At 38.4% G+C, this 23,892-nt stretch overlaps 1 protein-coding gene across 1 annotated transcript; it reads right to left on the bottom strand.

The window, feature by feature from the left end:
* Window positions 1-1,637: 1,637 nt before the first annotated feature.
* On the bottom strand, window positions 1,638-21,343 carry LOC149001959 (uncharacterized). The gene is made up of 7 exons (XM_089137148.1): window positions 21,205-21,343; window positions 16,536-16,692; window positions 16,332-16,408; window positions 15,575-15,739; window positions 3,070-3,180; window positions 2,874-2,940; window positions 1,638-2,798 (listed from the first exon to the last, which is right to left on the bottom strand). The coding sequence occupies exons 2-7, from the start codon at window positions 16,651-16,653 to the stop codon at window positions 2,527-2,529; spliced, it is 810 nt and encodes a 269-aa protein (XP_088993274.1). The 5' UTR covers window positions 16,654-16,692; window positions 21,205-21,343; the 3' UTR covers window positions 1,638-2,526.
* Between the last annotated feature and the right edge of the window lie 2,549 nt (window positions 21,344-23,892).

Raw genomic sequence — 23,892 nt, 5'->3', positions numbered from 1 at the left:
GTTGACAGAAGAGACTCATCGGTACTGACAAATAGCTGGGCGGTTGACAATGACCAATGCCTCTTAGTGAAAAGGTCAGTATTCGATTCTCTTTGGTCGTACATGTACTAGCCCTCCTCCACTCTCCCCATCCCCTATATATATAACACTGCCAGATCCAAAAGAAAAGAAAGTTGCACTAAGGGAATTGTCTTGTCACTTTTTTTCAGGTAAAGAGCCAAGAGGGTGTAAGTTTCATTAACATAAGAGATTTAAATGTCATTCAGCTAGCCAAGAGGGGAGGTATTCTGTCAATTACCTCTTTCTCTAAAGTTGCTCTATAGCATTTTCAATTCAATTAGTTGTGATAAGTCTAAAGTCTTATTATCATTGGTAGGTTTTGTATAAGAACTGCTTCCTATGTAAGGGGGTTTCACTTGAAAGTTATGATCATTACCAAGGAACACCTTTTTTTTCACCCAACACGAGAAAATGAAGAATTAGGATCCTCTACTCGTGTGCTCGCCTTATAATTCACAACATATTTTAGAATAGATCTACATCTAAAGACCCCCTCCTAAAGATGTAATGGAAAGGTGAGGAAAATACAAATACTTTACCTTTATATAGAAGATATTGACCCAAAAAGAAAAGGGTAAATATCACTTACCTCCCCTCTTAGCTGGACAAATAGCACTTACACCCCCTCTTAATTGGATAATATCACTTACCTCCCCTCTTACCTAGCAAACATATCAAACACCTCCCCTTTGTTAACTTTCTCGGTTAAATTAAACTTGTACCATTAAATATTTTTCTAACACCCCAAAATATCCTTGGTTAAAAAAATATTTTTTATTTTAAACCCTATATTACCTTAATCACCCTAGTAGTTAAAATATTAAATTACCCTCAATTAAAATAATTGTTAGAAATCAAAACATCATAGCAAAAACCTAAATTATCTTTAATTACTAAAAGCCCAACATACCTTTTTTTTTTTAAAAAAATTATCAAACAATTAAAAAAACCCAAAATAGTAGTATGCGTTTAATTTTATCAATATACCCTTTGTTTTTTAATTGCATTTTTAATTTTACTTGATTCTAATACATGTTTTTAAATTGTTTCATAATTTTATTATTTTTTTAAAAGGGTATGTTGGGCTTTTAATAATTAAAGATAATTTAAGTTTTAACTATAGTGTTTTGGTTTTTAATAATTATTTTAATTAAGAGTAATTTAGTAGTTTAACTTTTTAGCCAAGGGTATTTTGGGGTTTTAGAAAAATATTTAACGGTAAAAGTTAAATTTAACCGAAAAAGTTAGCAGAGGGGAAGTGTTTGATATATTTGCTAGGTAAGAGGGGAGGTAAGTGATATTATCCAACTAAGAGGGGGTGTAAATGCTATTTGTTCAGCTAAGAGGGGAGGTAAGTGATATTTACCCAAAAAGAAAAAGATGTTTTTTTACAAAAACAGGGCCAAGAGACCCACAAACAACCCAAAGAAACTGAACCGAGCAAGCCACCAAGTCCACCTAAAGGAGTTTCAACTTCCACTCGCCAGGACAGAAAAACACCAAAGGGAAAGGGGTTTTGTAAATTGGCATGTCTTACTATCAATAACATTTTTTACCATTTTTATATATTGTGCAACCAGTGATTGCAATTAGGACTGCAATAGGGTTGGGTTGCTGGGCTTCTTGATCTTGACCTTAACCTTGAATGTTAGCCTAACTCGCTATGACCATTATTTTTGGATGAATTTAACCCTAACCTTAGTGGGTTAAATCAGGGCAGACCAGAGCAAATATTCAATCATGACCTTGACCTTAACCACAAAACAGTAAAACAATTCATAAATTCAATATAGTCACCCTAAATTTACCAACAAAATACCAAACTCTTATTTGATCTGGACATCAATGACTTAGTCTCACTTTAACCTGGTCTAAATGACACCAGGTTATTCATCAATGGCAGCTCACCTCTATCTTTCTTTTTAATCACCTTAAAACATAATTCAACAACTAACTAATATGAGGTCTAACCATGAGAGATCTCAAACCAAAAGCCCCAAGTTTGATAATTACTGAAAGCTCCCATTTTGGCAATGTTTGGTATCTGAGAAAAAAGAAAAAACATAGTGACATAATCATTCTTTCATGTATCACCCTCTCTTTCCACATTCAAAGATCCAACATTTTCCTTTTCCTTTTGACACCATGTAAAATCCTCTGCCCCATACTAACAAGTATCAACCCCATTAATCTTGTTGAGTTGTGCTCTGTGAAATAAGGACTTTTAAGGTTAAGGTAAAAAGAAAAACTACAACTGTAAAATAGAATGCTTCCAGCAGCTTTTGTCAGGTTTGCAGATGCCAATTTAGTTTGGGCATGAGTTCTGTCATAATAAAAACTCTGGAGGAGAAGCCCAAGCAAGTTAAATAAATGCTCTTACTAGTTGAACCTGAAACGCAAACTTGGAAATCAAGCCACAAAATTCTTTTCCAAATAGCATAAAACTGAGATAGGGTACACACTTGATCAAGCCATCGTGCTTGGTTGACTAGCTTTGCTTTTCCGGTTCCATATTGGAGTGGTCTCAATAAGTGTATGTGGTACAAGCCGACGTTCCCTCTTTGAGAGTTTGCGGAAATTGCTGACCCTCAATCTGGCTATCTCAGCCTCCTCTTCAGGAGTCATCTCCCTCACTACCACTGTCAACCTACACTCCGGTCTGACTTTAATTCCAGATCTGCCTTTTGAATGGTATGACACTCTCTTTTTAAAGAATCCCTTCCCAACAAATGCCTCAGCTGCGAAAAGAAACACAAGAATCAGTACCCTAGTCCTATATCTATAGAAGAAGATTTGGATTAGTTAATAGTTACCAACAAGAAGACGGTCTGGGTCTAATCCATGATTATGGGTTGCATTTGCACGGGCTGAGTGGATAACCTACACCACAACAAAACAAAGTCAGAGAAGGAACACGTATGAAGGAAGAGCACTTAACAGTTAACCCCACCCCACCCCCCACCCCAAAAAATCAAGGGTAAAAGAAGAATGTGAAAGCCGTTGCTATACTTGATACACAGTCTGTGTAGCACGTTTGATTGTTACTTGCAACTGCAACAATGCATCTTCAACACGCATCCCACGAACCAATGCAGCTACCAAATTAACCTTCTTGGGACTCTAAACCAAACAACAGTGAATATCAGGAAGCAGCCAAACAAGCATTCCAATCAACATAGTATCTGATTTATTTTAATCTTCTATGCCATATGAAAACTATCAAAAGCAACAACTGCCACCCAAAAGAAAAAATGAAACAGCCTAGTCCAGTTGGTGAGTCATGGTATTCTAGAAGTACATCCTCACCCAGCGGCCTTGACTTTGAACGTCCTGGCTATAACCTTCTCCCCACCATAACCTAATTTCAAATAGCATCAAGAGCCTCCAGTGACAGCAAACCCAAAAATCAAAGGAGAAAAACAATCCTCCAAAAGTAAACCCATAAATAAAAAAATTATCACTATGCTCCCTATGTGGTGGTGAGAATCGTTCCTCGATTGAAGTTGGATCAGCACCCACTCCTTATTGACTTATCTCCTTGCATAGGAGTGTATAGGAAGCATCCATTTAGGATGGAGGCTATGTGGTTTAGACAAAACAAGCTTCAGATCACTGTTAAGTACTAAAGAATGGGTGGAATGGAAATCTGAAGCTTTTGATGGCTCTGAGCATGCTTTAGGATCAACTGGTTCAGTGAAATAGAGCCTGCTTTGGTCACTTGGAAGTTTCCAAAAGAAGGTTATATGCTAGATTAGGTGGCATCCAGAAGAGCCTTGCTTCTGGCACTTATAATCCCTTACCCAATTGGAGCAGGACTAGAGGGTGGAATTGGAGAAAATTCATATGAGAGAGAAGATCCAATGGACTCAGAAATCAAGGAAGGAGTGGATGACCCAGAGGGACCATAATATTAAACATTTTCACCTCTCCACCATTGCAACAAAGAGGAGGAATAGAATTGAAGGCCTTCGGGATGCAAATGGGAGCTGGTTGAACAATCGAGAAGATTTAAAGCACATGACTAGCTTTTTTAAAGCCTTGTTCACTGATTCTGAAACTTCTACTAGTATGCTGTATCTTCTCATAGTTTCATTGTTTGGATTCTAGTTGGTTGTCTTCTCTTACAGTTGGAGTTACAAAGAGGAGGTACACAAGGTTATCAAGCAGTTTTGGTCCTCGGAAGGCACCGGGTCTGGATGGGTTCCCTGCAGCCTTCTATCAGCACTCTTGGGACATCACAGGAAGCTTAATCATGAGAATGGTCCAGCAAGCTTTTTCAAGGCTGATGGATGAGAAGTTGAATGATACTCTTATCTCCTTAATTCCTAGAGTGGAAGAGCCAGACCGCATCACACAGTTTCAACCGATTTCTCTCTACAATGTCAACTTTAAGATCATCATGAAGGTGATCACTAACAGGCTCAAGGGGATCATGCCCAGTTTAGTATCGCCCAATCAGGTCAGTTTTGTGCTAGGCCCTCACATCCAGGAGAACATCATCATAGCACAGGAGGTATTACATTCAATGAGAAGGACAACGGGGAAAAAGGATTCATGGCAATCAAAATTGACTTGGAGAAGGTGTATGACAGAGTTAAATGGGAGTTCATCAGTGAAACTCTCCACTTAGTAGGTATTCCAGACCTTTTGATTAATGTGATGATGAGATTGTGTATTACAACTTCTACCTTGAGCATTCTTTGCAATGGGGAGGTGACTGAGAGCTTTCGCCCTTTGAGAGGTATTCAACAGGGCCCCCCCTCTCTCCCTATATTTATGTGCTCTGTATGAGTATTGCATCTAGGATGCAGGTTACCAGTAGGGATCAGAAACCTATTCGAGTTGGAAGGAGTGTACCAAGCATCCTTCATCTTATGTTTGCAAATGAAGTGTTTTTGTTTGCAGAAGCCTCGTTGGAACAAATGACCATGGCGTGGGACAACATGAATATTTTTGTGGTGCTTCTAACGGCCAATTGAGTACAGCAAAAACAAAAATCTTCTCTCAAAGACTCTTGATCGGCAAAAAAGGAGAGAGATTACCCAAGCTAGTGGCTTTGCAGAAACCATGAATAGGGAACTACCTTAGTGTCCCTTTTGGAGTGGGAGAGTTAACAATGGTTATACTACTACCAAGGTGAAGGATCAATTAGCTAGTTGGAAGGCGAACTCCCTCTCCTTTTAGCTGGTAGCGCCACTAATGCATCCAGCCCTCAGCCAGCCCAAAAGAGCCAAGAAAGGGGCCCAAGTCCATTCGGAAGTTGGGCTAAACAAAAGGGGGCCGACTTCTATCCAAGGGTAGAATGCAAGGTTGTCAAGGCAGCAAGGCAACCAAAGCGATTGCGGCTCCACCTAGGCGATTAGGTGACAAAGCAGCGCCAAGGTGGCAATAAGGTGACCGAAGCGGTTGAATAAAAAAATTTCAATACAACTACTTTTTAATATAACTACTTTCTAAAATAAGCTAAACAAACATTAAATAGTCACATTCAATAAATAAAAAATAAATAAATAAAAACATTAAAGAATCATAGATGAAAAATTATCCAAAAAAATAACACAAACATAAATTCATCTCATCAAGCATCATAACAATGACTATGTACTATCAGGGCCAACACGATAAATTAATAGATCTCATTATTCCTATTTCCAGTCATTGTCCATTTAATGATTCATTGATTCTCGATGTTGAGTATGGCACATGCCTCACATTCTTTTGCCGACAGGCACAGGGGTCCCATTCGGAGTTCCTTTGCAATTTGTGCCTCGAATAACTAAGCTATTAAATTTATATACGGCTTTATAGAATAAATTTTGATTAAAAAAAATATTATGTACAAAAGTCAAAAAAGCAGTTGCTTTAGTGTCTAGGTGGTAATATGGCGCACAAGACGACAAAGCGGTAGCGATTAGGCGAAAAAGTAGAAAAAAACAGCAAGCCAATTAAGCGGTTCAAAACAAGGCGGTTGAAAAACTGCCTAGGCGGACGCTATGACAACACTGGTAGAATGATCATTTTCCTACCCCTGGATCGAGTCATATTTGGTTGACCAAGTCCAATATTATTTTAGGAAAGTAATTCTGTTTTTATTTCCTGTTTTGGAGCCCTAATTGTTGAGTGAATGTTGGTCTTTGATTGTTAGTTGGAGTTGTTAGTATGTGAGGATAGGGTTCCCTAATTGTGGGGATCTTATCTTAAAAGGAGTTCTATTTAGTTATGTTCTATTCAAGTAGGTAACTGGAACCCAATTTAGTAGGGATTCCTTGGTTGAGTCTAGGAAGGTCAGTGGAGGCTATAAATACCCTAGTTATTTGATGTAATTTTTCAGTTTGGATTAATGAACTGATTTGAGTTTGAGAATTTGGCTTTGGGAAAGTCGTGGGATTTCCCCTGGAACCCTGCGGCTGGAATAGAGTCCTTTTGTTTCAATTCTGAGATTCCTTCATCATCATCTTCAAGCTCATTTGCAGAATTCCAGCAAGCTCACCAACATTCAAGTAAGTCAAGACCCCACCCCATCCCCCTTAGTTGCAGCCATTCCCCACCCCAAACCCTAACCACTGTAGCCCCTTTCCCCCTTTTCTTCTTCCCATGTTTTCAGTCCTAACCCCACTAGGATTCCCTCAACCCCAGCCCCAAAACCACCCATTGTACCCTCATTAGGATCGCCTAAGCCTATAGAACCTAGTCCTAATCTTAAAAACCTCAAAGCAGCCCTAATTCTGGTGTTCAGAATTTCTGCACCTCATCTTCTTCTTTGAGAGGAGCTGCAGAATTTTTAGAAGCTTCATTAGACCCTAAGTCAGACCTTCCAAACCCCATTAACCTTTCTAAAACCCTTTGTCCTAAATCTGAAACATAAAAGTATAAAACCAGAATTTCCTGCTACCCTTCTTCCTTGCGACAGCAAATCCTAACCCACTTAGGATAAGCTAATCCCCAACCCCAAACCTTCCTTACTTCCCTCTCTAACGTCGCAATAGCCTGTAGAAGTCAGTCCTAACCTCTTCTTCCCCAACCAGCCCTTCTTTTCTGAGTTTGGGAATTTCTGCACTTCATCTTCTTTGTTGATAAGTTGCAGAAATTTCGAAATTTGGAAAACACTGGAACTTCCCAATTTCCACCCCTTTCTTCTTAGATCAATTCTGGACTACAGAAAACCATCAAACAGCCTTGACAGCCACAGAACCAGCAAGTCTAGCCTCTTCAGAACCATAGCCGAAACCCTAAGTTTCAAAATTCAAATTGAAACTTGAAATCCACCAAACTTCTGTTCTGTTTACCCATTCCAGTAGGGTTTTAGACCCCTAAGCCCATCAACCAAAGGCTCCAGAGACCTCAGTTAAGTGTTGGATTTTAATTAGAAGACCCTGAAGATAACCCTAAACCTGGGTTTGCATCAGCCACTTAGACCAAATATGTCATCATGAACATCCCCGTTTACGCAAACTGCTATTCCCAGAGGTGACCCTTCTGAAGACGAGAAAGCATGTAGATCCTTTATTTGAGGAGACATGATAACCAAGAAGAAGATGCACCTGGTTAGTTGGAGCATCTTGTGCAAGGCCAAGGAGCATGGTGGTTTAGATTTCAGATGCTTAGACAAGGTGAATGAGGCTTCATGATATAACTGCTTGGGAATTATGTAACAAAAGCATCTTAAGCAGAATTACTTAAGAAGTAAATACGGGTCATCGAGGGGGCAAATGACTTTTCATGCATGCAGTTTGGATTATCCTCTATGGAAGGGCTTTATGCCATGTAGCCCTAGGGTGACTTCTAAATGCAAGGTTTCCATTGGAGATGGAAATTCATGACACTTCTGGCTTTATAATTAGATTGCTCCAGATTATAACCTCGCCTCAGAGGTGGTCCTCCCTACTTTGAGCAACATAGGTTGCAGAAGGTTAGTAACTATGTCAATCAAAGTGGGGATTGGTGGTGCGACTGTTTCAACTTATTCTTTCCACATGAAGCATTGTTTGAGTATTGTAGGGAGTAGCCCAACTTCACCAGTGGGTGGGTTTTGGTTACCTTCTAGGGATCACATGTTCTCTAGTGACAGCAAGCCCAAAAATCGAAGGAGAAAACACAATCCTCAAAAGGTAAACTCATAATAAATAAATAAATTATATCACTATGCTCCCTGATGTGGTGGTGAGGATCGTTACTTGCTTGAAGCTGAATCACCAATCTCCTTGTTGACTTATCTCCTTGCAAAGGACCGTATAGGATGGAGGCTATGTGGTTTAGACATAACGAGTTTCAGATCACTGTAAGGACCAAAGAATGGGTGGAATGGAAATCTGAAGCTTCTGACGGCTCTGAGAATGCTTCAAGATCAACCGGTTCAGTGGAATAGAGCTTGCTTTGGTCACTTTGTAGTGTACAAAAGAGGGTTGTATACTAGATTGGGTAGCACCTAGAAGAGGCTTGCCACTTATAATGCCTTTCTTGCCAAATTGGATCAAGAATTGAGGATGAATTAGAGAAGTTTTTATGAAGGAGGAGATCCTATGCGCTCAGAAATCAAGGAAGGAGAGGATGACCCAGGAACCATAATACTAAATGTTTTCACCTCTACACTATAGCAAGGAGAAGGAATAGAATTGAGAATAGAATTGGGAATAGAATTGAAGTCTTTCAGATGCAAACGGGAGCTGGTTGACCAACAGGGAAGCTTTAAAGGAGCACATAACTAGCTTTTTCTAAAGCCATGTTCACAGATTCTGAACCTTCTACTGGTATGCTTGTATCTTCTCATAGTTTCCCTGTTCTGGATTCTAGTAGGCTGTCTCCTGTTACAGATGGAGTTAGAGAAGAGGAGGTACACATGGTTATCAAGTAGTTTAGTCCTTGAAAGGCCCCAGGTTCAGATGGGTTCCCTGCAACCTTTTGTCAGCACTCTTGGGGCATCAGAGGAAGCTTACTTATAAGAAAGGTCCAGGAAGCTTTTTCAGGGGAGATGGATAAGAAGTTGAATGATACTCTTATCTACTTAATTCGTGAAGTGAAGAAGCCAGTCCACATGTCACAGTTTTAACCCTCTGCAATGTCAGTTTTAAGATCATCATGAAGGTGATCACTAACAGGCTCAAAGAGATCATGCCCAGTTTAGCATCGCCCAATCAGGTCAGTTTTGTGCCAGGCCGCCATATCTAAGAGATCATAATCATAGCACAAGAGGTATTCCATTCAATGAGAAGGAAAACAGGGAAGAAAGGGCTCATGACAATTAAAATTGACTTGGAGAAGGCTTAAAAAGAGTGAAATGGGGAGTTGATCAGTGAAACTCTCCATTTAATAGGTACCTTACACTCTTTGATTAATGTGATCATGTTGTGTATTACAACTTCTAGCTTGAGCATCCTTTGGAATGGGGAGGTCACTGAGAGCTTTCATCTTTCGAGAGTTGTTTGACAAGGAGATCCCCTCTCTCCCTATATCTTTATGCTCTGTATGGAGAGGTTATCCCATTGCATCCAAGACACAATTACCAACAGGGACTGGGAAACCTATTTGAGTTGGAAGGAGTGGAGTGGCTATTCTCTAATCTTTTGCAGATGACGTGGTTTTGTTTGCAGAATCCTCGTTGGAACAGATGAGCACAATGTTAGACTAGATGAATAATTTTTTGTGGTGCTTCTGGAGGCAAAGGGAGTACAGAGCAAACTAAAATCTTCTTTTCCAAGAATGTTGATTGGCAAAAAGGAGAGTGATTACCTAGGCTAGTGGCTTTGCGAAAACCATGGAAATAGGGCACTTCCTTAGTGTCCCTATTTGGAGTGCGAGAGTTAAGAAGAGTACCTATGGTTATATTGTTACCAAGGTGAAAGATCAGATAGCTAGTTGGAAGGCAAACTCCCTCTCTTTAGCTGGTAGAGCCACATTGGCCAAATATGTCATCATGAGTATCCCCCTTTACTCTACACAAACTGCTTTTTGAAGTGGAGGAAGCATGTAGATACTTTATTTGGGGAGACACCATAACCAAGAAGAAGATGCATTTGGTTAGAGATTTTTTTGCAAGCCAAGGAGCATGGGGGTTTGGGTTTCAGAGGCTTAGCCAAGTTGAATAAGGCTTTCATGATGGAAATTGCTTTGGGGGATTCTGTACTAAAAGCATATTTTGGCCGAGTTAGAAGTAAATATAGACCATCGAGAAGGCAAACAACTTCTCATGCTTGCAATTCAGTTTCTCCACTGTAGAAGGCTTTATTTTATGTAGCCCCAAGGGTGATTTTTAATTGCAGGGTGTAAACTGGAGATGGGAATTCGACTCTCTTCTGGCTTGATAATTCCTCCAAACTAATGAGCTTGCCTCAGTGGCAGTCCTCCCTATTGCAAGCAACATGAGGTTGCAGAAGGTTAGTAACTATGTCACTCAAGTAGGGAAAGGTGGTGGCACCATTTCAGCTTATTCTTTCCCCATGAAGCTTGTTTGAGAATTGCAAGGTGTAGCCCACCTTCACTGCTTGGTGGCAGAAATGTTTTGTTTTGGTTACCTTAATAAGGATGGCACGTTCTCCATTCGGCCTATGAGGAGCAATCGAATGATTTGACTAATCAACTGGATGAGGTGGGTGATACAATATTGTGGAAATCCATATGGAAACTCAAAGTTTCTCGTCGCATTTGCCACTTCCTATGGTTGGAATGTCATGACAGGTTGTTGACAAACTCCCGGAAGAAGTTGCATCTCATGAAGCACAAGTTTTGCAGCTTTTGTCTCACTAGACATGAAGATCAAAGCCATGTGAGGGAGTGCAACCATACCAAAGGCATTTGATACAAAGTGGTGCCTCCTCATTGTCGAGCTTGGTTTAATGCTAGAAAATTTACGGAGTGGGTGCAAGCAAATCTTTGATCATCAATTGGTAGGAGTGAACCATTGGCCAGTGATCTTTGCATGTTCTATATATTTGTTGTGACAGTGGAGGAATAAGGATCCACATGGGGGAGGATTAGAGCAAGCTTGGGGATGGTGGGGTATTAGTCAGAAAGTATGTGGCTTTGGTGATAAAAGTTGGTCGACATATTCTGTGGTGACAGCTTGGCCTGTGAGAAGTTTGGGGAAGCCAGCCTAGATAGCACCTTCAAAAGGGAGCATTAAGCTCAAAGTGGATGCTGCAGTCAATGAACAAAACAACTTCACTCAGCTGGAGGAGTATATAGGGACCATTTAGGTTCCTTTAAAGGAGGACTTGCGAAAAGGATAAACATGTGCTGGATCCTGGAAGCAAAACTACTTGGCATCAAGGAAGGTATTTTATTGGCCATAGAGAAGGGTCTTGGTCCTCTATATGTGGAGCCAGACTTGCTAGAGGAGGTATCACAACTCTCCACTGGTTGTGCACTTCATGATAGGCCAACCAGGATAGTAGACGACATTAGATTGTTCTTGAATTCTAATGGGCATATCCAAATAAATCACATCCATAGAGACAAGAACGCCGCCACTGATTGGATGTTGACGTTGCCTCTGATGATGTGAAGTTCTTTGACTTTCTTTATAGATCCCCCACTTGAGTTAGAGGAGACCCTTCAGGCAGATTATCCAGGCTCTGCCACTGCTTAGTTGTTCTTTCTTCGGCTCCCTAACCACGTTTATGTACCCCTCAAAAAATTATATCATTGGTACAGTCAAGGCGGCAACGCTCATGAAGGTCAAACTTATCAGGGGAAAGGGATCTCCTTGATGTAGCCTCAATTGAACGAGGCCAGTTCTTTCAAGATCTTCAATGAATCAACCCAAAATCATCGAACTAGGCTGTAGAGAGGAATATTGGGTATTTCTAACAGTTGGATTTAAATAAAACTAGTAAGGGATTGGTTAGCATGTCCTAAAGAGGATATGGTGTGAAAATTGGCTAAATCCGATCGCTGATTTGAGAGTCCTAAATTTGGTAGTTAATAGGACTTCTATGATTAATGGGTCTGAAGGATTTGAATGGAGCTGTAACTTGGGGAGACCTAATACAGGATAGAGGTTCCTCCAAGTTTGAGTCAATTCCAAGAGTCAGATTGGCATAGATTTGACTTGTAATTTTGGTGTCCAAGCGAATCCAAAAATTCCGGAAATATAAAATAAAAATACAAGATGGAAGGGGGATGGGAGATTGCTAGCTTACCAAATCTTTTGAAAAAACAAAGCCTTGTGGAGAGCTGTGATGATGGTGAACAAAACTAAAGGCAGGCTAAATCCACAGCTGTATGCAAATCACAGCCTGACTTGACTAGAGATCCTTTTGCTCGAGTACCTGGAGATACCTTACCAATGCTGGAGCATGTTCTTCTCAGATAACAACCACACAGGCTGCAATAGTTGATTTTGTTAATAATCTGAAATTTTGAACTCAAGTCTAATCTAATAGGTTGGGGGGGCTATTTATAGCATTACATAAGAAGTCCTCGTCAAATTAGGACTTAGAAACTAACTTAAACTAGGAAAATTGAAATTGACTGACTTATACTGTAAAAACTGAAATAAAAAATAAGAAAAAAACTATTCTGCCCTTATAACTTATATTGGGCAGAATTTACATAACCAGACCAATTAAACTAATAAACTTATTTTCATACTTGGACTAGATGCTGAACTTTTGTAGAGTGTAGAGTATGCACATGATTGCATGAACATAACAAACGAAGGCCAACACCTATATCTATCAACCCTAAGATTGTTGCAACAGGAAATATGCGAACTAGGTGCTGAATTTCATCTCTTTTTTTTCTTTTTTCTTGAATCTCTAATGAATGAAAATTCCATATAGGAATCAATAGAAAGAAACTATCCAACTCAACCAAATTATAGTGTAGGAAAACAGAAAATTATAATAGAGAACCAGTTAATAAACTTTCCTTCCAATTCTTCTTCTTCATCTTGATTATGTAAATGAAATCTTATTCATCTTCTCTCGGGGAATACCTCTTGAGAAAAGAGGGTTCTAACATCAGGAATACTGGAAAGATGAACAAGGTCGCTTGAGGTGAGAATTCACGTTATACATAAGACCTAAGGCCCATGACCAGCACAGGTCCAAATGCCCACAAAGCTTAAAGAAGCAGCAGTAAAGCCGTAAGCCTCATGTGTTCTTTTTTTTTTGGCACCAAGCTAAGCCTCATGTCAAGAAATCTGGAATAAACCTTGATTCCCAAAGTCCTCCTTGGTGTCCTTGTGTATTCCTCAACAAAACACTCAAAAACTCGGATGGAGGCTGATTTCAAGATTATTTTTCCTAGTCTCAGCTAGAGGGTCGTAGATGATGTATTTGTTGTTATGTGATGACATTGAGTGCTTCACTCAGCAATGGTAAACCAAATCAAGAAGGCATTCAAGTTCTTCTACAGGAAATGCCAAGAAATTTCTCTGGTGAAACAGAAGAGCCGAAGAAGGAGCCTTCTGTTGATTCAATTCTTCAGCACTCAACGTGAGGGCATTCTGGGGTTTCTAAAATTCTGGTAGTGTTTTTTCATTAAAGAAAACTTAACAGTTCGGGTACGGTTGCAATGTTTTGAAGGTAAGAGGGGAGATAAAATAGTATTTTCCAGCTAAGAACGAAGGTAACTGGTATTAGTCTAGGTAAAGGGGGAGGTTAAATGCAATTTTCTCCCCCCCCCCCAACCAAAAAGAGAGAGAGAGAGAGAGGAAAGGAGTGAAGAAGAATATAGATATTAAGGGATAGAAAGCCAGAATCAAAAGAAGAATGAAGAAAAGCTGGGTGAGACAGAACAGATTAAAAAGAAGGAAGAGGAGGGGAGAGAAAAAAACTCCAGTAACTGGTTCAAGACTCATCACTGCCGTTGATTCCCCATATTGGCACCCTCCATCGCAGTCAAAGTCCTGGTCCACCTTTCCCTGCTGTCATAACACACAGCATCTGTTGCTGTTTTCTTCTCTGATTACCCCTACCTGTCCACTGCTTCATTGCTCTCACGACAAATTATCCTCTTTTAAGACTTTCCTCACTCCTTCCTCTCCTCCAACGCACTCCTGCCTCAAACAACCCCCCCCCCCCCCCAAAAAAAAAAAAAAAGAAGGGGAAAAACATTGCCCCTAACCTTAGCCCCTTAGGGTCCTTCAGTTATTTTATTTACCATAGTGCCTCTGTACCCACTCTCTATTCCATTTGAACTCAAGTTTTTCCAAGTGTACCCTCTGATTAACACTCGTAGAATTTGTTCCCTTCTCTAACTTAAATTAATTTTATTTACAATTCTGCCACTATATATAAACCTACTACATCATGAAGATCAATGAATGCAATTTACTCCTTCCAATTAGTGATGGGTTCCATAAACAGCAGACAGAAGTTTCTGGTTTGATAACCAACTTTTAACAACTTCTCCTGTGACAGGATTTCAACCATGATAAAAGTCAAAAGGAGGATCAACTGTGGAAGAAACTATGAACAATGAAAGTAATGATCAAAACCGAAATAGAGTTTATCTTTTCAGTAGAAGCAAACTGAAATTGATGGTTTGATCAAGGTTGCAATTGAAGAATTGTTCACTGGTCCAATTTCAACTGTGAAACCCCACAATAAGATTCCCCATTGAAGAGGCAATCTTTGGTAAAAACAATCAGAAGATCCTGATGGATGATCATGAGATAGACTACATTATTGCCCCCATTAAAGTCCATATCTGTGGACATCAATCAAATGGTACTGATCTTCTTATATTAGAAAACTCATGAAAGAGAATCGACAGCAAGAGAATTGATGCAGATAAACAAGATGAAAGGGATTCAGTTTGAGTTTTTGGATCTCCTAGGCTTTTAGGAATTTATATTATTTGAGAAAAAAATGTCTCCAAGGTTCCCAGTTCTAGTTTCTTAGCTAGAGGGTTAATCTTATTCTAAGAAGCCTTTTGTTTCTCTTCATAAATTATATGATTCCCCCATCATTAAAGACAGACTAGAAAAGATGAATTAAGTACTATGATTTGAGAGCCTACGTGGATATGCCTGTGTACTCTTCTTCCCCCTTCCCACTACGCCTCTTCTTATGCGTCGTTCTCCTCCCTTGCAACTCTAATTTCTTCTAGGTTTTTCCGTTCTCTTTGTCTGCTACTGCTTCGCCTAAAAGTTTGAATTGTTAGTAAAAAGCATCAACACTCCTCCGCACTTGCATGCCAAGATCACATGGTCCTTGCACATGGCCAAGATTCTATGGCACCCAAAGAGAAGAAATATTGGGGAATAAAGAATTTGGATGCATCTCCCACAGGTCAAACACATGACCTCCCTACTACGACATCATGATCACTACGCTTCAACTAAAAGCTTGAAGTGTTAGGGAAGGACAACATAAATGTATATATCAACATATCTAACTGGCACCCCACCAACTAAATGCCCTTGAAAGAGAACCACAGGACATAAAACTTTGAAATAATAAAGATAAACCGATATGGTACGTGCAGAAAGTGAAGGGCTAATATCTATGTACGTGATTGTCCTTTGCATACATAGATAAGAACAATGATGCAATTAGAGATGTCAACGAACCTGTTTAATGCCCTTCAAAACTGCTTGAACTTTTGAAGGCTTGGAAACAACAGCCTGGGTTTCAGTGTTCCCACTGTTTGGTGCTGAGATGGGTATCAATGGCGAAGAAACGGGTGTTGTATCAGATGATGAATCTGCAAGTAACTTCCTCGTACTTGAGATGCCCTGCAACAACAGTGACAGACATAAACCAATCTTAACACCTAAGCAATAGATGAATGCAGAAAAGAAACCAACCCTGAAACCTAAGAACAATTGATTTAGGAATGTACTCCATATGTTCATTTGATTGGGAACATGACATAGGGAGTATTCGATAGACCTGAGGATCATTACCTCGACATGCCCTATAACCTGCAATGTCTAACCAATTCTATTGGCTTTGCTATTCAACTGACATGCCAGGAGAAAATATTTGAGTGATTGAAAATTCATCATTCTAACCTAAATATACAAGGTATATAAAACAGATGAAAAACCAGGTGAAACAATAGATGAATGCACCCCCCCCCCCGGTCTGCTATTGGGGCTCTGCCTCAAACAAGAAGACAACTGCTTGATAGTTTGTAAGTTTTAGTACACAGGTTCGCAGCAGGGAGAGGTTTCCCTGAGAAAGACGAACCTCATGTAAATGCTTCGAACACCAACAAAAGAAGTAATTATTCGTAAAAGATCAGTAACAGAGAAGCTAAAAAACATTAGGTTGGTAATATTGACCAATTCAAATCTTGATACAGAACAAACATATTGCCATTACCAACTGCTGTAAATATTGATGAAGAGGTCTTGGAATATTTGTGTATTGTAACATTCTTGGTTGATATGGAAATTCACCTGCAAAAGAAGTCCATTTACAACTAACAAATTTCAATACCTAATGACTGGCATGCATGAAAGGAATCACTTTCTCATAAATACCCATCATTGACTTTTTTTACAAAAAGAACGTAAGTTCATTTACCTGATAAATAGGAGGAAATTTTACGGGCACCAGATAAACTTAAGGATGTACTCTCTTGCGCCTTTCTTCTGCCAACATGACGAATTATAGACTGCAAATGCCTCTGCCACCCCATCATGACGAAAGAAGCTTAATGAAATCTGCTCTCTCAACTAGCCTGTCAAGGGCAAATAGTTGACATATAGAATGAAGGAAACAGTCAGGTAGCAACAAAAATATAAAACAAGAAAAATATGTTGGGAACACCACCTTGCACTAGAAAAGAAAGAGAGGGGGGGAATTATGAACCAAAATAGAGGAAAGAAAATTGAAAACATAAAAGCAGTGGGAATACAAACAACTAAATATTATGCATCACCCTCAGTGTGCCTACTTGTTGACTGAGAGACCATCATGTGAAACATCAATAGCAAAAGTTGGTGCTTCCTCGTTTGTGAAAAATACACAAACACACATGTACCAGGAAACCAAAGGAGACTAGTTGACTTCCTGATGTATATCAACTATTGCTGAACCAGCTTAAACATGTTTAGAATCCAAAGCAAGATGCAGTTGCTTCCCTTATCTCAAATCTGCTCATAGATTTGATTTGGTGGGCCTGCTTGCATCTGAGATTCAAATTGAGAATTCCAGGCTGCATCAAGGGAAAGGCATGATTGAATAATAAAACCTGGCAACTATCGGCAGAGTTTCAAATTGAGAATTCCAGGCTGCATCAAGGGAAAGGCATGATTGAATAATAAAACCTGGCAACTATCGGCAGAGTTTCTAACTCGCATCCTGATTAGGCTGACACCTTTCTCCTTTATTTTCATTTCTTTTATGCTTTGATAACCCATAAACAGCAGTAATTGGTGCCTTCTCTGAATTTGCCTCATATAGGAGGCTTTTTCTTATGCTCTGCATGGAAAATGAATGTAATTTCATTTGTCCTCACATCACCAAAAGTACCTCAAATGGGTCATGAGTACTGTCTAAAGCAAAATTCCTACTGGAAACCTCAGATTGATGTGTTCATGATGTATCCAGGTAACATAGGTTTCTGCATACTGGTATATCAGCCGAGTGGATTTATCAAAATGCTCTTTCCCTATAAACGGTAGAAACTTAAATATGTCCTTCGCTTATGCTAAACTCTAAAATTTTTAACACTGCTGAAGAAAAACCGGAAAGCCAGTTCATGGAGATCACATAATTTTTTTTTATTGGAGGTCCAACTAAACTGCTGTCAACGTTCAGATTAGTATGTTCAAAAAAACCAAGTCCAAAGTAAAATATTGAGATAAGAAAAACTGGAAAGCCTGTTGATGGAGATGCACATAAGAAAGGTTTCTGCATACTGGCATTATCAGCAAAGTGGATTTGGGGACAAACGTGAATTCATCATCCCAATTACAGTTGGGCTACATCAAGGATCAACTTTAAGTCCACATCTATTTGCACTTATGATGGATGATTTAACCAAGACATTCAAGACGAGGTTCCTTGGTGTATGCTTCTTGCTGATGATATTGTTTTGATAGATAAGACATAAGGGTTAATACCAAGTTATAATCATGAGGAACAACTTTGGAATCAAAAGGCTTTGAACTAAGCAGAACAAAGAAAAAACATTTAGTTTATAACCTTGGTCGTGCTTGGACGGACGATGAGTTGGTGAAGCTTGATGAGAAGGAGATTCCATAAAGTAGTACCTTAGTCCATCATAAATAAATAAAGGAGGAGATACAAAGAATGACATTTCTCAAAGAATTACAATAGGTGGATGAAGTAGAGAGCTGCTTCTGGGGTCTTATGTGATCGACGCTATTAAAGCTCAAATAAAAATTCTATAGACTGTCATACAACCAGCTATGATGTATGGTCTAGGGTGTTAGGTTGTTAAGAACATAGTTTGAGGTATCATGAGATCTTGCTAAGATCTCGACCCAAGATCTCCTTTTTTTGAGACCTCGAGACGAGACCTTATGCAAATCAAGATGATCACAAAAAATACAAGATCTTGGCTAGGATCTCAATTGAATCAAGACCTCGAATGTATTTCATAAGATCTCGGTTCTACCCAATTTTTAAAAAAACCACACTTCAATCGTGACGAGTCAAGATATCTCGATCTCAACATGTCTTAACACTCCTTCTGCCTTTGCTAGTTTTGGTGTTTTGACCAAATTTTTTACCAAAAATTGGTTGTATCTACCTAGGCTACATTAACAAACTATTTAGCTCTAGAACAAAGATATACTGATTTTGAAGCCAAACTTAAAGCAAAGTGAGTTTTTCCCAAGCTTCATTTTTTTCAAAAACTACGTTCTACACTGATGAAGATGTTGTTGATGCTAGTGGAGCAAAAGTTGGAGGAGTTGCTTAGTCATCGATTTAACTCTAGTACTCTTGTTGTATAACTTAAAAGTACACCAATGTTATATGTGAAAATGCGAACAATGAAACACGTTTAATGTATTATTTGACTTTAGACCTTTATATTTTCATTCATATCAAGTAACGGTTGTTATTTAATGTTTTACAAGTTTGCATGTTCACTCCTTCAATGTACCAGTTTCAAAGTTAGAATCGTAAGAACTCATATATACAATTGTTTCCTCACAAATCTAAGGCCACTAATGTGTCTAGAAGCCTAAAATAGGATCAATACCAAATTCTAGCCCAAATTGAGCCCCAATACCCATCCAGATGGGCCCTCGAGTTAGGGCAAGTTGACCAAGGATTTTTACCAAATCTTGGCCGAAATCACACAAGATGTCAATTTTTATAGGAACTAAAATCCCTATTGCAATCAAGATCTCAAACCATGCTAAAGAAGCATCATATAGATAAACTAAGTGTAGCAAAAAGGAGGACGCTATAGATGAATGACAAGACTAGGATAAATAAGGTTAGGAATGATCATATTAAAGCTGGTCTGCAAGTAGCTCTAATAAATGATAAGCTACGACAAGTCGATTGAGGTGCCACGACTGCGTTCAAAGGAGGCCTTAGATGATCGTGTGTGGAGAAGTGATTTAGTTCAGATTGAAGGTACTAGACGAGCAAAGGGGCAAACCTAAGATAAACTTACGAGGAGTGGTGAGAAGGGATATGCATAGCTTAGGCCTTGTATCTTGTATGGCCTTAAAGAGTTGATCGGAAGGTAAGGATCCATGCAGCTAACCCCATTTAGTTGGGATAAAGCTTCTTCTGGTTAAATATCACATTGTCAAGCCCCATATAACTCTTTGGCCAAATCAACCCTGAAAAGTTATAAGTTCCCTCTACAACAAATGTTCAACTCAGTTTGAATATTTTACCAGAATAACTGCAAAAAAAAATTTCCTTGCCCTCTTCAAATTCCAAGCAGTGCTTTTAATGTGATTGTGGAAGTGTTTGAGAATGTGTCATACGATTGATAGTGGTTTTCAATCTGCATTCTTTAAATCACACATGGATGAGATTATAGGAAATATTTGGATTCCAGCTACACATATTCTGACCTTTAGGGTCTATTAAATACAATACCCAGAGGGAAAATAATCAAATTTCTGAAAATATTTCACTCCCATATTTCCTCCAATGTAGCCCTAGATTGAAGGGGATCACCTATGGATCCATCACAGGTTTGAATAGGTTAAAATTAGGCTTTCCCTGGTATAATTGGGAAATGGCTGGATTTGGAGATGATAGCAGCAGATGGTTGAGTAATGATTTGGAGGTTCCTACTTGGTTAAGAACCTGAGGCAATGACTTTGTCATTAGTGATGGTGCAATTTGCAATCCTACTGAGAGGTAAACAGGAGAGCCAGGGGGATTAAATATGGATACAATGGCAGACGGCGGTCTGGACACAAGAGCATGCAAAATTACAAATCTGTCCCATGAAATAAAAAAATTTTAAAAAAATCCCACATTATACTACTGCACAATGAGGCAGAGATCTCTTGGCCTGGAGAAATACAAAATTACAGAATATGAAATTTTACAAGTCGGGAAAATTTATGTGGATGGATGACAAAAGAATCACCAAATGGGTAAAATTAAAGGAAACCATACAAAACAGACATTAATATTGAATTCTAAGAATGCTGCATTATGTCATTAGGAACATGACAGCCCTATCCAAGACTTACAGATGCCTGATTCAGATTTCCCAGCTATGAGATCACTACACCTAGATTGTCTTAAATTCTATATATAGAGGAACCACTTTTGAGAGTATTCCATGAAGAACACAAGATGCTTAATTAGAACTAAGAACTCCCAAACATGTTACCAAGACTCTAACCTGGCGAGATCAAGCGCCCCCCCCCCCCCCTTATACAATCCTAAAAGTATGACAGTCTACTGTCAGCAAACGGATCAGAACATCACAATCCTGCCGCAGTGTTGAAGAGTTTGGTTTGTGACCAATTGAAAAACATAGATTTAAACTACGCATGAATTTCATAGAACTAACCATGATATTCTCCTTGAAATTAACAAACGACACTCCATAAAGTAAAAGATTTGCAAACCAATCTCTATCTCAACTGGAAATTTCACCCAAATGAACATAATTGTGAAGGTTTCTCGTGAAATGAGGGGTGAGAGTGGGAAAATGATCATATATTGCTTGAGAACAGGACGCCCAAACATGGCAAGCTTTTCTAGGTAACTAGGGAAGAGGGGAGATACTTACAGAGAAGGGACTCGGCGCTGGTAACGATTAGAACGGAGACGGGGAAGATGAACAGGGAGGGTCTTAATACCCTTTCATGCAGACATGCCGACCGCCGCTGCAGTAACTGAGGATGTAGACGGAGAAGGTGGAGGAGGGTTTTCGGGTTTTAACTTCTAATTATTTTTATTTTTATTTTTTCTAACTTCTAATTATTTTTATTTATTTATGTTGTAAAAATCATGTGAAACAGAGCGATTTTATCGAATGATTTTTAGCTAATTTATCTGCTTTCGAATAAAAAAAATACACGAAAAACTGTTTTCCAGTAAATTATCTAGGGGTGTAAATGGATAGGATAGTGGTAATACCATATATTCGGACGGCTTCGAATAATATCCTATTGGTTATCGGACAGATTTAGTTGGATTCGGATTTTAGTCGGATAGTTATTTTCTCTAAGTAGATTCTTCTAAATTTGTATGAATACAAACTGAACACGAGTTTTCAATTACCTATTGACATCTTTAGCAATTTATTTGTGACGAATAAGTTTGAAAGTTAAGAATTTAGCAACTTTGTTAGTTATTTTAGTAAAAAAATCTGGAAAAAATCATATATCCACATCATGGAGAAGTAATAATTTTATCACACGAATAATAATTGATAAGAAATGGGTAAAACATATCCACATCCTATTAGTAATCAGACGGATTCAAATATCCCTAAACAATGCAGATGTGAATTCCGAAGCGAATATTGATTATTCATTTACACCCCTAAAATTATCAAAGGGGTTCCATAAATTTCTTTTAACATAAAAGGGATGTCTCATGTGTCGTATTGTTCAAGAGTTAATGTAACGATACACAACGCTTTATTTGTTTTATGCTAAATTAACTTTTTTTAAAAGAGACACCAATTAACTTTTTTTTAAAAGAGACACCTCGCTATTTTGGGCTTTTTATTTATTAATTAGAGCAAATTGCACTGGCACCCTAAAATGGAGGCCTTAAAGCACTGACACCCCATTTTAATATTTTATGTTTAAAAAACAGAAATCTCAAAATTGGATTTTCATTGAATATATTTATCAAATTTATCACTAAAAACAGTTAAATTACTGTTTATTTTAAAAAATATCCCTATAATAAACAGTATTTGAAAGGTTTTCAACTGGCACAAAAAAAAAAAAACACACATATATGAACAATTTGTGTAATTAATATACCAAACCTATCTTTCATAATTTAACCTATTATATCTGCTAGTAGCCAAACCACTGTTATTTATAATTCACACCCTATTATTATAATCAATTATTCATAAGTAAGTCATAAATATAAATATAAATTATGCCAAAGAAAACCTATGTTTGAGCCAAAACAATATCAATACAAATTAAAATAGATTTTCTTTTTTTTTAATAAAAAAGGTCTATGTATTAGAAGAAGAAGAACAGTTAAAGTTGTCAAAAGTATATAAAGTTAACCAAGCGGAGGAGAGTTCCCATTTAGTCCTACATGATAAGGAAATGGGACATTTTGGTCTTTTTTCCCTTGAAGTAGAGTTCTCACCTATTCTTATATGTAAACCCTCAAAAGGATGCTATTCGTGTGGTAGAGGATGTGAGAAGGTTGCTTTCTCTTGAACCAACTTGGTCGGTTCAATATGTCTCTAGGTGGGCTAATTTTATAGCCGATTCCCTAGCTAGGAAGGCCTGGTCCATGGCAAGTAGGACTGTCTGGTCTAATTCTATTCCTTGGCTTCTTGAAGCTTATAATCAGGATGTCTTGGGTTTTTCTTGCCCTTATACTAACTAAAAGTATGTTTACCCAAAAAAAAAAAAGTTAAGGAGGATAGAAAAACAGCTAAAATTGTGCTCTGTTCTTTTTCTTCTCATTGTGAAATTCCATTTCAGCATGATCATGGACATTGCCTTCAGATGAACCACGTAGATCTCATTTTGTGTGTGCTTCAATGTCGCTTTTCTAACACCTATGACATCTAAGAGTTTATAAACTTTGTATTTTATTGATAAAGCATGAAGCAACTATGCTATCAGTTGTCATATCAAAGTTGTAATTTGGAGGATTGGAAACATATGAGTGTTTTTTTCGAAGTTCAATATTTTTACATTTATTTATTGTGATGCAATCCATCAGGTCCAAATCCTCTATCCATTAGAGAAGGTCTATGGTCCCTTCACACGTCTTCACCTTATAATAGTGGTGGGGGTTCACATGGTATTCCATTTTTAATTTATTTTGTCAGTACTAAGAGATGGGTAGAGAGTCTACACTCAAATTCACCAACAGTTGAATCATTGATAATGATTGATCAGGTTGATAAATTATCCTCTCAAACGATGATGGGTATGTAAAGGATAAGTCTCTAAATTCAAATTCAAATTCAGATCCACCATAATTAACTCTATCCTCGATTAATCTTAGAAGCTAGAATTTACTGCACATCCATTCTTAAAGTTAGACCCGTAAATGGATAGCCGAAATCCGCCTCGAATTCGCATTCGTATTGGTTTAAGGGTGTTCATTTCCGAAATTTTTTCTTATAGGAAAATATTTGTATCCGTCCATTAAGCAGATTCGGATAATTGCTAATCAGATCGGATAATATTCGGATAGAGTAAAGTATTCAACATTTTTTTTTCTAAAAATGGATGATAATCGAATTCGGAAACCGGTATTC

Source organism: Hakea prostrata, chromosome 10, assembly GCF_041222555.1.
Source record: "Hakea prostrata isolate BN-2017 chromosome 10, UWA_Hpros_2, whole genome shotgun sequence".
NCBI classification, from domain to species: domain Eukaryota; kingdom Viridiplantae; phylum Streptophyta; class Magnoliopsida; order Proteales; family Proteaceae; genus Hakea; species Hakea prostrata.
This window is presented reverse-complemented; position numbering and strand designations above follow the sequence as displayed.